General features: G+C 38.9%; 1 protein-coding gene across 1 annotated transcript; it reads right to left on the bottom strand.

Moving 5' to 3' along the window:
- Nucleotides 1-722: 722 nt before the first annotated feature.
- Nucleotides 723-14,398, bottom strand: cfap52 (cilia and flagella associated protein 52). Its single transcript, XM_088600017.1, has 14 exons — nt 14,232-14,398; nt 12,443-12,642; nt 11,643-11,779; nt 10,595-10,723; nt 10,030-10,129; nt 9,768-9,884; nt 9,071-9,171; nt 8,780-8,950; nt 7,833-7,981; nt 7,233-7,378; nt 6,777-6,928; nt 5,602-5,704; nt 2,297-2,408; nt 723-1,781 (listed from the first exon to the last, which is right to left on the bottom strand). The coding sequence occupies exons 1-14, from the start codon at nt 14,290-14,292 to the stop codon at nt 1,600-1,602; spliced, it is 1,860 nt and encodes a 619-aa protein (XP_088456143.1). The 5' UTR covers nt 14,293-14,398; the 3' UTR covers nt 723-1,599.
- Nucleotides 14,399-14,683: the final 285 nt, after the last annotated feature.

Genomic DNA, 14,683 nt, shown 5'->3' with positions numbered 1-14,683 from the left:
TTAGGAAAAACATTAGAGGCTCCTTACTGTCAGGATTCAGAATGCAGTCAGGTAAGAGCTAGTAAGCATTATTTACTCAGCGAGGGTAAATGGCAATGAAAATAAAAATATTTTATACGTTTTAAGTGAAACTGCTAATGAAATTAATCTGGTCTTTTAGGAGTTATCTTTGTGGGACATTTTAACCTTTCCCCACATTGATAGTAATGAATCAGCGCATGTGCTCTCTTCTTCACACTATAGAGCACCCAGCACACTCAAGTAAATACTAGACCTGCTCAGTGTTCAGGGCTGACTGGGGACCTTTGAATGCCCTGTTATGTAAACTTGGTGTTTTGCTAACTTAACACAGCCTTGCACCGGCAGGGTGTGTGGGCAGACGCAATAATTTAGGTTTTGAAACACCAGAATGAAAATGGTCTCCTAATCAGAAACAGCCAGTAATCACCCCTCAACTCCACCCCCACCCCGACTCTCCCCAACACAGGACCTTTTTTTCTGGTTTTTGGGATGCATGGAGCGATACTTCAGCTGCCACTAAGGATTACTGCGAAATCCTTTTTTTTTTTGTATCTGTATTCCTGTATTTTTCACTTAACTACTTAAGATAACTAACTGCAGGATACATTTTTAATTCAGTATGCTCAATGCCTTGATGTAAGGTATATATTTTGAATAGCATTTCCCATTTCCTATAGGTATATGTATTCATACAACTAAAGTAATGCTTTTATGACTTTATTCACTTTTATCAGAATCCTGGTGTCCACTCTTGACATAATTCACTGATACATTAAAATTCAGTTAAACTACATCCTTTTGCCTGCAGAATAAATAGGCCTGTATTTTCTCAGACCAAATGAATTTGATGCAAGGAAGACTTCTAACACTGGAAGTACAGGATGTGAAACACAGCACTTTACTCCATTTGAATCAACTGTACCATCCGACTAGAGCGACACTTTCGAAGTGTGTACTGTTGTGCTAAGAACAAAGTTGCTGTCTCTTTTCTCCATAAGATGTTTTCAACCACAAACATAAACATAAAAATCTCAAATGCATCATTTTCCCAAAATATGTTCATATTGACTGAATCGTTACCTACTTAAATCTCTGTTATACCTTCCATAATTATATTTAATAAAACATTAATATTATTTCAGCACTTAGCTAATAATATTTTTTAAACCGCTAGACAGATTTGTCTTTCTTGCCATTTTTTAATCAAATGAATTGACAAAGAGTTTTGCAGGAGTACAAAACACCCATAAATTACTTTTTGACTCCTGTAATTTGTCTGCCATCCCAGTGGGATCAATAAACGCAGTGTGGAAAAAGACTGCCCTGCAGTCATGAGTTAGATATTGGGGTGATGTAGTTACACATCAATTAATGCCAGCTCTTTAAATATTCTTCACACTTTATTTAACAACTATGTATAGCTGAAAAAATACTGCAGTTAATTTGTGTTTTGAAAGTTACAATGGGTACAACTGCACAGGTAGCTGGGAAACCCTCATGGTTACTGTCACTGTCCTACAAGCATTTGCCTTGTGATCCTGGGCAGAATGGCACCCAGTCGGCCCGCCAGCCAGTCTTTTAGTCTGAGACTGGGTGTGGGTACTTCCACCTGAGCACTGCGCCGTCTGCACTGGAAGTGATGATGTACTTGCTGTTGGAACAGATCTTCACACGGGTGATGTTGCCACTGTGCCCGATGCCAATGTGGGTCACCTCTCCTTCAGTGTACCCCCACACCTTTACGAGTTTGTCATCACCACCTGCATGGAAACGGCACCCCAGGGATACAGTGTTTAGTATTTCTGTGTCTGATTATTTGAAAGACTAATCATTAATGCCAAGGAAACTAATACTACCACAGTGTACTTTGGTATAAATCAAAACCACTAAAACCATATAGGGAACTGGTGCATGTCCCAAATGTCCACAAAACAATGCTTTAGGTTACAAATAAGGGTCCTTACTTTTGAATTTCAAGCGAATTTCAAGCGTTTCAATTTCAGTTGTACTATAACATCAAACCATAGCCCGTGTAGCCGACTGAATTAGACAGTCTAACTGAAAATAAAACAGTTTGATCACTCATTCTGGAAAACCCGAATGTGCTTTTAACGCGTAAAGGTAAAGCACTGTGCTGCTGTGCTCATATTTTTATGATCTTCTGCTCTGATGCTTCAAGAAGAGAAATGTACTTAAAACTGACAAACACTACAGATAACAGCAATGAAAAGGTGTGCCCCTCTGATATTATTGGCACATAATTTATGTCCTGTACCAGTAACAAAATGGTTGCCATCACTTGAGATGTCCATGCCATTAATGGATCCAGACAGAGAGCCCTCCAATTCCCGAATAGCAGACCCATCAAACACTTCCCAGTATCCAATCTACAAAGAAAAAAAAAGAAATAAAGACTGTTTTAAATTTCACAGATTTAAATCATATCTATGAAGAGGTACAGAAATAAAAGGGGACAAGTATTACATGTTGAGGCCTAGGTCTTCCAGATCTGTTATTCATTTACTTAGCTGTAAATATTCCGAAAAGGCACGAAGCTAACAGTGGATATATGGCCAAATTAAAATTAAACAGATGCATTTCTCCTGTTGTCTTGATTAATGTTACTTCTTCTGTATTATACAAATCATGTACTCTGATAACCAATACTAATGTTAAAACATCTTGGTTTTATCTTATAATTACCTCGTTCAGGATGGTATGTACTACACTTTTTCTTCTTCATATGACGTTAAGTACCCTAGAGGATTTTACTTGTTCTCCTCGTCCTGTTATAATGTGTAGGTACTGTATAGTGAACTCATGACTCCAATTGCCTCATGCATTCTAGAAAGGACCCAGCTCATTTGTGGATGTTATGGTACTGTCTTGATATTCTCCTAATAAGTCCTCTATATGTAAATGTGCACCACTACCGTCTGTCAAAACATAATGCACAGCAGTTAAAAAAAATATGTTTATGCCTCAGAATGAGAGCTAATCATTTCTGGGGTTTGGCAGCTGTCTCCTTCCAGCTAGGTCTTACAACATCAATTGCTATTTGAAGATATTTATAGCACATTATTAACACAATCGCCTTGACAATTGATGACTTCTCTTATTAGTTCAACACGATTGTTAATTAAAAACAAAGAACTAAGAGTGGATAGATATAAATAAATAGCAGCTACTTATGTTAAACCCCAAATCCTGGGCTAAAAAAATGTATTTCTGAAACAGGATTAGCTGAGACAAGCCAAGTATTTAACCCTCTGCAGTAGTAATACACTCAAAAAGGAAAACTAACATCTTTGTTTCTTGTACTGATATTTATCTAAACAACCTTCATGAGATGTATTATACATGTAAGGGCTTCAACAGAAGCAAATATAGATAATTAAATGGCAATTATAAGTTTGCCCGCACTTCTAATTAGTGTAACAACACAATCAAATACAGTACACACCCTCATTCAACCCTGCTCATATATGGAACACACGTTGTTCTCAAAAATACTATTTAACGTACAAAACAGTTGCATAGAAAAAGAATAGTAGGGGGTATGTGTTTCTTATAGTAGGAAACAGCCAACTGCTAATGGTCTGCTGTGAGTGTGGTGCACATTACTTGGAAAAACTTTTACTGGTAGTAATTGTGATCGTTACTGTCTGCCTGCTCTCTATACGGACAGCATAAGTGTCTGGTTTGCATTTGATCCCTATGGCTGCCGCCGCATCATCCAGGTGGGGCTGCACACCGGTGGTGGTGGAGGGGATCCCCATTACCTGTAAAGCGCTTTTAGTCGAGTGTCCAGAAAAGCGCTATGTAAGTGTAAGCAATTATTCACACCTCACACCTGAAGAAGGCTCCACAACCTGTTTTCTTTCCTCTTTTTTTCAGCATGGAATAAACCTGTTACTTGTTCCTTTGCAGCCTACACATGCTGATGCAGCTACCCACCTGAACTACTACAGCAATTATTATTATTATTATGATGATTATTATTATTATTAAATCAGGCCACTCACGGATTAATTAATATAAATCAAAACCACTAATAAATTAATAACGACTTTCAAAAATGTTTCTGTGCCCCTGCTCCATAATTAGAATAATATTTATTTAGGTCAAGCCTTCGTTGCAAAGCCAGAATAAAACCCAAGACTCTGGAGCTCAAAGGCAAAAAAGCCAAAAAAAACTCACCATGCTTCTCCCTAACTTAGAGAAAGTCAGCCAAATTCTCTGAAATAAATTAATGACAGGAGCTCCATATGACAAGTTCTTCCAATTCTGAAATTTTATATACGATTGCCTTATTAAAGTGTATGACCAGTCAGCCTTGCATGCTTTTACATGATCACTTCAGGATTATCACAGAAATTTACTAACCTCTGGAGTTTCTGGCATTTGCAATCTGTTCATGATCTCTACATTTTGTGCACACAGTACACAGTGTATTGTAGCACCTTGATTGCCACTAAACATATTTAATTTTAGCAGTTGTCTGTCCTTAACCAGGCAGCGTAACTATGTTTTCAGCTAGCAGATGGTGATTTTGGCATTCTTCCACTCAGAAGATATCATTGCTGTCCATATTAGGGTGTGAAGCAAAGTTCTTTTCAGCAGCATCAATATGAAGCCCCAGCATGCCATCCTGTTACTGATTGCTAATCAGCTGCTAAGAGTGAGATGGAAAATTCTACATCTCAGTTAAGATGGTCGTGAAATAAACAGGTGATGATTTCTTATTTAATCAATTTGTCTTTGATGTTGTTAAATGGTATGTGTTCATGACACCACTGCATTTATGAGGCTGATAAAGCTGATTTAAAGTGAAAAATATTTATTCAGGAATGCCAAAATAGTATGGTTTATAGGTTTTCTGTGTTTAGAAAAACAGGAAATGAACGTGTCACTTTTGAATGACCTTTGATGTAAGGCTCAAATACAAACAATATAAAAGAAAGAGTTATTTTGATATAAAAGTAAGCAACCTGGCAATTTCTGTTCAGAAATGCAATACAATTCATGTTAAATGTCACTAACAATTAAAATCAATATCAAACTCTGAGATATTTTGTTATTAGTTTTTATTATGTGATTCCTTTTTTCCTTATTTTGCATACCTACTTTTCACTTTTTCCACTGTAATTTATATTTCTGTTTTTACAGACCATTAAGCAAAATATAGTATGCAATTTTGCAATTCAAAAAAGAACATTGGAATATGTCAGCTCAGATGATATAAGAAGTACTTTCTTTATTCATACCTTTACCTCCTTGATAAAAGAGATCTACCCTAGCGAGTTTTGCAATAGCCCAGGCTTCATCATTCGTTCTTATTACAGTGTCACAAGGTTCTCTTCACTGAAATTAATGGCGCAATCATTGGAGCAGAACATCTTATACAAGGCTAATAAAGGGACATTTAGAGGAAAAAAGGTGCTGCATAAAGCAGTAATTTATATCAAAAGGTATTTAAGTGCACTATAATAGGACCAAGATTCAGGGGCACTCAGTACCGCCCATGCGATGTACTGAAGTACATGGCTCTGGCATTCCAGTGTCCAGCTGCAGCCTTACCTTTCTGTCTGTGCCACTGGTGATTATCTGAAACTCCTCTGGGTGGTAGCAGACACATCGGAACAGGGTGTTCGCCAGCACCATTTGATTCCTCACAACTCGGCTAGCAGTACAAATGAGAAAAAACAAAATGGTAAATCGCCGCTATATAACACTGAGATTTTACAGGTTTGTTATTGTTTAATCTGGCAATTAAAGAAATACATGCTATATTTATTTTAATTAGTCCACTCTCCTTCTGGTACTCATCCATCATCATGTTAATTGTGGACATACCAGCTTTATTTCACCATGTTTTAACATTGAGACTGCAATGCAAACAGTATCCCACCTTGCTGTTCAGATTGTATTTGTTTCAGAAATGCTACCTAAGTGGCATTATGGCTTATGGTGTAGCTAAAAGTGTGCAGAGGCAAAGTGACACTGACTCTTGTCCAATCAGGTGCTGCACATACAGTATACACTATCATATACATTAGGCAGAAGGGCATAATACAGCTCCAAACAAAAAGTCTTTGAGAGCTGAAAAAACATTTTTGGGTATAAATTGAATCCATCCCACGATACAGTTGTCTGCATGCCTCAGTTAAAAAGAAATTCGATTCTGACCATGACAAGTGCTTGAGCTCTGTACCTCAGCAGCATAAAGTACACACACTGAATTTGGGTTAAATCCAATAGAACAGTTCATATTTTTGAATTGGAAGCATAGGTCATGCAACAGCACACTCTCATAACAAACAACCGGTTCAAGTTCGTCAGTTAAGCATTAAATCTTTCTGTTTCTGATATTTAAATCATGTTGTTTATTTCCACTTTGAACCAACTGTATGGTGTGTCTTTGAGCAGTTTACTTTTCTTCTGACAACAGCATATTGCTGCCCTATAGTCACACACAAGCGAATATTTTCACCCTGTTGTGCTACAGTTTTTGTTGTTACACAAATACTTAAGCCACACTTAATAAAGAGCTTGGGTATTTTCCTCACAGCCAGGATGGACTGACACATGGCACTAATGGATAAAATTAAATTGTGAGTGCAGCTTACTGTGCCAACAACACCAACCAAAGAGAAACATTCTGTAGTGTAAAAGGAGGAAAAACTGAATTATATTTGAAAACGCGAGATGAAAAGCAGCTGAACTGAGGGACAGACAGTCACGCTGGCACTTACACCAGGTCCCAGATAATACAAGTCCCATCTGAGCTGGCAGTGACACACTCCTTGTCGTTCTTTTTGATCTTTATAGAGGAGACGGTGGACTTGTGTTCCTTCATTGTTTCGGCCAGCCTGTGGAAGCCTTGCCCGATTTCCCAGACCCGCACCTGAACACAAAAGAACACTTCAGTACGTCCAACAATCTGGACTGGCAAGAAAAATGAAAAGAAGATTGTATGCTCCCAGTATACACAGTAGGTGACACATTTTGAACGGTGAAGTTAATTGCAACACATGTGACGACAGGAAACGGTATAGATGTTTAAAATTCCTTTGAAGAGTAGGTATTAAGTAGATGGGAAAACATCTATTAACCCATAAGCAAAATCTGACTTTACTGAAAATGTCCTTTGCAATAAAAGGCGATGCTGAAGAGTGACTAAATATTTTTAAACGCAGCACATGGCTTACCTGCCCCTCTCCTCCTCCGCTCACAATCCTCTTGCAGTCACTGGTTGTAGCAAGGGCTGTCACACCCATGCTATGCGCATTGTTAATAGCAAACATCAATTTGCCACTTTCTGGGGTGAAGACCCGGATTTTCCCATCATTCCAAGCTGAGAGAGAAGAAACAACTGTTATCTCGCCAGACTCGATGACACCTATCGTACATGACATCTTCCATTCCCTCTTCTTCTGGGTGGGCGTTTTTTGGATGGAGTCAAATGACACGTTTTGTCATTTGTAGTCTGTGCTTTCTATGTTCTTACACCCTCCCAGCACATCAAAAGTCTTTCAGATGATCAATACACTTTAGTAAGAAAAACTCAATCACTTCTAATTGGGCCTTTTATTACTGAAATAAAAACCTTATGGAAACAAAGAAGGCAACACATGAAGTACACTGTTGAATAGGGTACAACATTATGTTAATGGCTTGAAGTTTGGCTTCTATCGTTTTTTTTTAGATGACAGACGTTTTATGACATTCATTACATTAACAAGACAGCATATGCAAAAGCTTATTAAATGAAGAGTTAAAGCAAGTGTGAAATTAAGTAAAAACCTTACCACTGATAATACTCCTTCCATCTCTCATGAACTCCACAGCACTGCACGTCATGTTAGGCACAGTTATGCGTAAAAGCTCTTTAGAGGTCTCGGTGTGCCACACTCTTATGTCATTCTTTGAGCAAGTAGCAAAGAGATCGGAGGAGCCACTGGAAGAACAATCAGAGTACCATTTTAGTTAAAAACTATTTAAAATGCAAGGACATTTCACCAAGCATTCAGACTTCACTGCAAAAAGATGATGAATAATAACCCCTCTTTTTCTTTCCTTTTAAATGAAATTATATTTATAATAGCACATTGTTATGCTTTCAAATGCTAGATTGCCCAATCCACTTCATTTTTTTAATCTGCTGTCTCCCCCTGGTGGTACCCACACATACTCACATACTGTACAAACCCATAAACTGTTAGAACAGGAGAGCTGTGACAGAGACCTATGATTTCAAATTTTGAACTCACATTCCAAACATTTATGTCTCTAGGAGTGACTGCCAAGTCTTTCAATACCGAAAGGTATCCCGGATATATACTCAGCTAGCTCTTTAAATTTAGTTAAGAACTAAATCACTTGTATGTGGCACTCACAAAAAATGTAAAAAAAAATGAATGAATGTATAAATCAACCATTAATGTAAAAATAAAAAACAAAAACTACAGATATCACAAACTGGACTGGACTTTAATATTGTAGAAAGTTATTTCAATCCTGTTTTATTACCTTTGTTAAGTTCAATAACGCTCTTTTATTTCTTATGGTAAATCATCTACTTGTTAAATAGGTCAAGGTTTATTAAAAACAATTCTGTACTTGACGTTCTGGTTCCTTGTTACATACTTGGCGCGCTATGACATTTTAGCCTTGTAACTACAACTAGTATGTAATAAATACTATAGAGCATGCCAACCACCTAAACTGTCCATGTTTCAGTTCATGTGATACTTACAAGGGGAAGGCAACATCGTTAACAGCATGACTGTGGCCTGTGCTGATGAGTTCTTCTTTAAAGTCAGCGTAGTTAAACCGATAAATCTGAGAAGATTCTGCTCCCGCAAAGAACTGGTGCCCCTGGCCTCGTAAAGTGATTGATGTCGCACCACCTTCTAGCTGTACTTTTCTTAAAATACAAAAAAACAAATCACATATACAGGTCATTGTCAAACAGTTTTAAACTTTTTTTTCATGGATAGGCTATGATCTGTTATCCCTTTGGATTTCAAGAGCAACTGTATCTTACTTCATGGGTTTGAAGTTTGCCTCTTTGCAAAGGCTCAGCATGCCATCTCCTGACCCCACGAGCATATCGCCAGTTTTCAGCATCTTCAGAGTATTAACCCCCTGCAGGAACAGAAACAATTACTGCTCTTTTCGGACTGAATTTTCTGTTTTCAGAGAAGAGCTGCATGTAACAGAAAGAATCGGGAATACAATTTGTTCAGTCTGCCACAGTCCAGACTCATCTTAATAATGTCTCTCCCCAACCGGCATTCCTTCCATTCATAAGAAACACATTTTTTTCCCACTTTGGATGAAAAAAACCCGTGGTAATAGCTCTGTTTTATTCCTCTTAAGGTTGTAGCTTCATGGGGGTGTATATACCTTTGAAGTGTATTTTATCTCTTTGTACTTTTCACTTAACAAAGCAAACTGTGTTGTATCAGTACAGTATATACAGTAATGAGAAATAACATGCAGGAATCTAGCAGCCCAATGTTACCTTCTGTATAAGTAAAGACGCGTTTTTCCACAAGGAAATTGTTTATAGGTCTTCTCCCCCAATAATAATTATCATATTTAAAGGGAAATGTTGCTATTTCTAAAACAGAAGGCAAACATCTTATTTCTATAGTTATTCAGTGATTTGGCATGTGAACACCTTGTCCTGAAAAGCAGCACCACCATTATTCTGAATTTCTTTCTGTGGTTGAACCCACCTTGCTGAATTTCTCTTTCAAAGGTGCACAGTAGTTGAGAAGTTTGGTTTTGAGATTAATTTTCAGAACATCCCCGGTAGTTGTCCCACAGTAGAAAAAGCTGTCATCCTCCGGAATCTAAAATATAGTCATGACACCATTGTCACATTTACTGCAAGCTGTAGAAACACTAACTTGTTTCATTTCATTTTTTTACAACTCTATTCAACTAATACCTCTTCATTCTAATCTCTAGGGATTGGTCACTCCAGGTCTGACTTACTTCTAAGCACTTTACTATTCTCTTCAGCTGTCCAGTCTGACATTCCGTAGGTCGGATTTTTCTGTTTGGAAGATCCAACTCCCAAACACGAAGTGTCCCACTGCATGAGAAAGAGTATCGTTATTATTCTAATGTCACAATGTCTAATTATTCCTACTCTCAGACCTGCATAAGCTAACACAGAGCACGATGTTCCAATAAAGCCATGCTTGTGTGACACTGTAAATTTAAATACCGATATGCTTTTGGCAAGACATGTGAGTGATCTCTACATTGCAGAGATCATAAGGGCAGAGGAGGGTTGGATCACTGCTGTGCTACACTCAGTCTTACCACTGTGCTGGAGATTTTTGTAACTGAGTTTGATATAGCTAAACATCTTAACACCCTTTAAGTTGGAATGTAGGATAGCTAGGTTTAAGGAAACCAATAAAGATGATTTGTAATAAACAACATGTCTTGAACTGTGTTCTTCATTTTAAAAGCCATCAGTCTTCTGTCTCGTGGATTATCAGGTTGATGAGCGTGAATGCATATCATGTCAATTGAGGTCACATTAACTTACTTTCCAGCCGATACAAAAATGTAATCACTTTGGTTGGAGAACTTGACTGTCAGGCAGTGACCTGCACTGTGGGCAGAGGCAGGGCTGCCACAGATCGCCTCTCTGCTCTCGATGTTCCACACAACAATGCTGAAAGACACGCACAACATTTGTTGACAGTAAATGTGTCATTGAAGTTTTGTAGATACTTTAAATAACAAACATGTGATGATTTTACATCTCCAAACAGAATACTAAGGTTACTGAAAACAATAAGACTTGTTACAACTGGGTTCCCACAATTTCTGGTTCAATTTTGCTGAACTCGCAGTGTTGCAAGTCTTACAGCTGCATGTGACACGCGCTTCTCTATGGCATCTTTAATCCATGCTTATTACTGTATATTTATTTGCTCTGTCTAAATATAGAACAGCAGTCAGCTGAAAGTGACTTAAGTATTACAACCAATCTGTTTGGCCAGTGCTTTCATTTACTGTACATCCATTTATACAGCTGGGCATTTTAGTGGAGCAATTTGGGTGAAATCTTGTTCAAGAGCACAACAGCAGTGTCTCACCTGGATCTTGAGTTGTGTTTCTCAATTTTCCAGAATGAAATCAATGCACTTTTAACCATTGTTTCCCTCTTTTTTATATATATAGTGTTTTCTTTTTTTAAAGACTTCTAATTGCATTTTCAGATCGTGAGGGTACCTAATTTACCATTATCATAAATATCACGATAATCCTCAACAACTGTTCATAACCACCTCTAATTTTTTTGTTTTTGTTTAGAGAAGATGTTTTATAACTATGGATGAAAATGATGACAAGTTTAGCAAACAACGACTTTGCAAAGGACAAACATGTGAGGTTCAAACCAGCCACCACTGCCTGACTGAAATGGAGCATGTCCTATTAACTCATTATAACTCAACATGTTCTATAACCTATTGTCATTGTGCAGCACACGTGAATATACCCTGGCCCTAATTATCTACATGACCTACTGTAACTGTCACACTTATTCTGCTACGTACTATATTCTATCACCTTACTCCACAAATTACCTGCCATCATCCTGGCCTCCAAGGGACACCAAATACAAGTCACTGGGGGAGAACGCTAGGGCTTCAAGCTTTGCCTTGTGGAGCTGTAATCTAGTGTACATTTCCTTCCTGGAGTAATCCCAGACAATGATATCAGCCTGCAATGATTAACACAGAAATTGTGTCCATTTTAATGCAACGATAAATGGTCATATTGGAGTGATTTAATCAGTGGAGACTGCAATCTGTATTATGACCACTATTCTTCCTAATGTATAACAGTGATCTAAATTCTGAAAGATTTATCAGTCTGGGTTTGCCAATGATACCACAACAGGGGATTATTATTATTCCATGTTTCATTCTCATCATTGCTGTTTCAACGGTAACATTGTATGTACGCAGCTGTTTTCACCTGCATGTTATGTGGCAGAGACCCTTTGTCTGTTACATGTTGAAGCAATAACTTTACTTGTTCAAATGGTAGAAGTCAAGATACAACAAAATATTAATAATAATAATAATTAGCATGAATTTGTTTAATAGATGCCCATATCAGGGACAACTTACAAAACATACAATCCTCAATAACACAAAAAATAAATCATTCAAATAGAGCAGACAAAAATCTTAATGCAAAGAAAAAACAGTGAAGAAGACATGTTAAACAAGCTTCTCTAAATGTCTAAAATAGTAGGCACAACGTGTCAGGTATGAAGAAAAGGAACAGTCCTGTAACCTGTGCAAAAGCGTTGCCATTTAATTTTTCTATGATAGGCATTTAAGAGCATATACCCTTTAATTTTTATATATCAGTTTACCTTAAAGCCCATGAAGGTGACTTGACCTGAAGCAACATATTTTCCAGTTCTAGATACAGTCACGCAGGAAACATTGTTAGTGTGGCCATGCAGAAACTCCTGCTTGTTGCTCTTGAGGCTCTTGATGATGACAGTACATCCCAGAGGATAAATGAGGTGTTCCTGGTCAGGGTGGGCAATCAGGCCAGAGAACACTTGTCCTGAGAAAAGGGTACAAGACCTCCCACGTGTTAAATAAATTCAGTCCAATTTTTTGCTGCTACAGTATATAATCACCTTGCCACCACTGTTAACATGAATGAAGATGGACTAGTTTATTATCAGAAATGAAGATCTCTAAAGGAATAATGTAAGTAAAAGAGTAAAATGATTCAGATACACAGGCACATGAAGATATCCACTTCAATTGTACCTATACAGCCGTTTAGAGGAGGCTGAACAGCAGTGTACAAACACATGACTGCAAACAAGAAATGTTTGTGTTGTACAGAAGGCTGACCTGACTGAATTTTTCCCCATGTTTATTTAGCTGTTCAGAACGTGAACTGGACCAAATGAATCATGAATCATTTGAACCTTATGTACAGTATAATATACTGTATACCCCTTTATCATCTATACAGCTGGATGTTAACCCACACGGCTTTCTCCGGCCACACCTCCTACAGTGCCTGGAGACCATCTACAGGGTCTTCTTTCACCAGTTTACATCTCCTAGCGGCGGGGCTGGGACAGGGACGTCTCCCTGCCACCCCCTGCAGCTGGCCTCCCTCGAATTAGGGGTTTTCGGCCCCCAGCACCCATCTCTTCTCCTCCGAACACAGCCAGAAGCTTGCCTTTTCTGCCTCTTCCGCTAGCTGCCCCTCTTCAGCGTCATGCCAGAACCCTCCCAGAACCCTGCGGAGCTGTGACACTGATGGACTTATAAAGTCGGGGCACCCCGCCTCCACAGGGTAGATGAAGGGTCTCCAGCCACCTCTTCCTCTCACGTGCAGCTTCCATGCCCTCCTCCTATGGGGCTGTCAGTTCCGCATGGAGTACAGTGGAGGTCTCTTCTGCCTGCTGTACACCACTACAGTGGATCAGGAAGCAGGGCTGGGCTGCAGACTTCCCTAGGGAACTGCAGCTGGCTGCCAGGGTCCACCTCCGTCTTCCACTCCACTCCTGGTGTGAGGATCTTTGCTGTCACCCTGCTCCTGATCTCGCCCACCCCCTAACCTTCCCTGGAGAGCACAGCCTGCTGGGATGCTGGTGGAGGACGGTTTGCCTCCTGGTCTCTCATATAAATACTGTCCTTGTTGATGCGTTGTGAATCCTCATTATAAAGGGCCGCGAAGTTCCAACGCTTTACCAAGCTTTACAGCTTTGATACGGTAAAAGCGACCTTGATGTTACTGACTGAAATTCAGAATTATTTGGATTGTGTCTCAAGCACAACACGTCCAGGGTTTCTTACCTTTCAGTGTCGAATTGTACAGTATGTTTTGCAGGAAGCTTTGAAACGAAACTTAAGTACTTGAATCGTTTCTGTTAACGTTGTTGGAAAGGTCAAAGTGCCCTCAGGCACAAGGCATCTCAAAAAAGATCCCGAAACTGAAACAACGCGACCGTCATTCAATCGGTTTACATAGCATCAAGTGCATACAAATGATATGTATTTTCTTGTGTGTTTACAAAACTTACAATACTCAGAGGCCGCCGAAATACACATCACTGTGATCGAACTGCGAAAACTACATCCCGCAAACTAAGCTAAAAGCAAACCAAAATAAAAAATAAAGATGAATACCATTAAATCCAATGACTGATTCCAGCTCAAGCAACGGTACCTCAGGCGTGTCTCCAGCCATCGTTGTCTTCGCTTTTAAAGATAAAATATTTCTGTAGTTTGATGAGCTAGGATGTCTCCTCTCTGCACGCAAAAGCCTCCTGTACGTGTAACCTAGCAACAGGACGTTTTGTTTGGGCCCGTTGCTAGGAGCCCAAGTAACATGCGCAGTTGGTGGGGTCTGTTTGTGACGTAGCCGGTGATGTATTAATTTTTGCAGTCGATGACTTCTGAAACGATGTTGAAGTGGCGCCGTTTAGCAGTGCGATCGAAAAACTCTACAATATGATGTCTTTCTGCAAGTTTATATTAGTAAATTTGGTCTAGCGTTGAGGTCAGAATCGAGTACAGATATAAGCACGGAGGACCAGAAAGAATTTCGCCTTTAGTGTCACAATACGTAATGAATAGCA

Source organism: Lepisosteus platostomus, chromosome 11, assembly GCF_059453375.1.
Source record: "Lepisosteus platostomus isolate fLepPlt1 chromosome 11, fLepPlt1.hap1, whole genome shotgun sequence".
In the NCBI taxonomy this organism is placed as follows: Eukaryota; Metazoa; Chordata; class Actinopteri; order Semionotiformes; family Lepisosteidae; genus Lepisosteus; species Lepisosteus platostomus.
The sequence above is the reverse complement of the archived record's forward strand: the minus strand, read 5'-3'. Positions and strand labels throughout refer to the sequence as shown.

Excerpts from the sequence above, each read along its gene's own strand:
- cfap52 (XM_088600017.1), bottom strand. The coding sequence starts at position 14,292 with ATGGCTGGAGACACGCCTGAGGTACCGTTGCTTGAGCTGGAATCAGTC. Across the intron at positions 12,643-14,231 it reads ATCAGTCATTGGATTTAATG|GACAAGTGTTCTCTGGCCTG; the intron begins GTATTCATCTTT and ends CCCTTTTCTCAG. Across the intron at positions 2,409-5,601 it reads CCAGTGGCACAGACAGAAAG|ATTGGATACTGGGAAGTGTT; the intron begins GTAAGGCTGCAG and ends TTTTCTTTGTAG.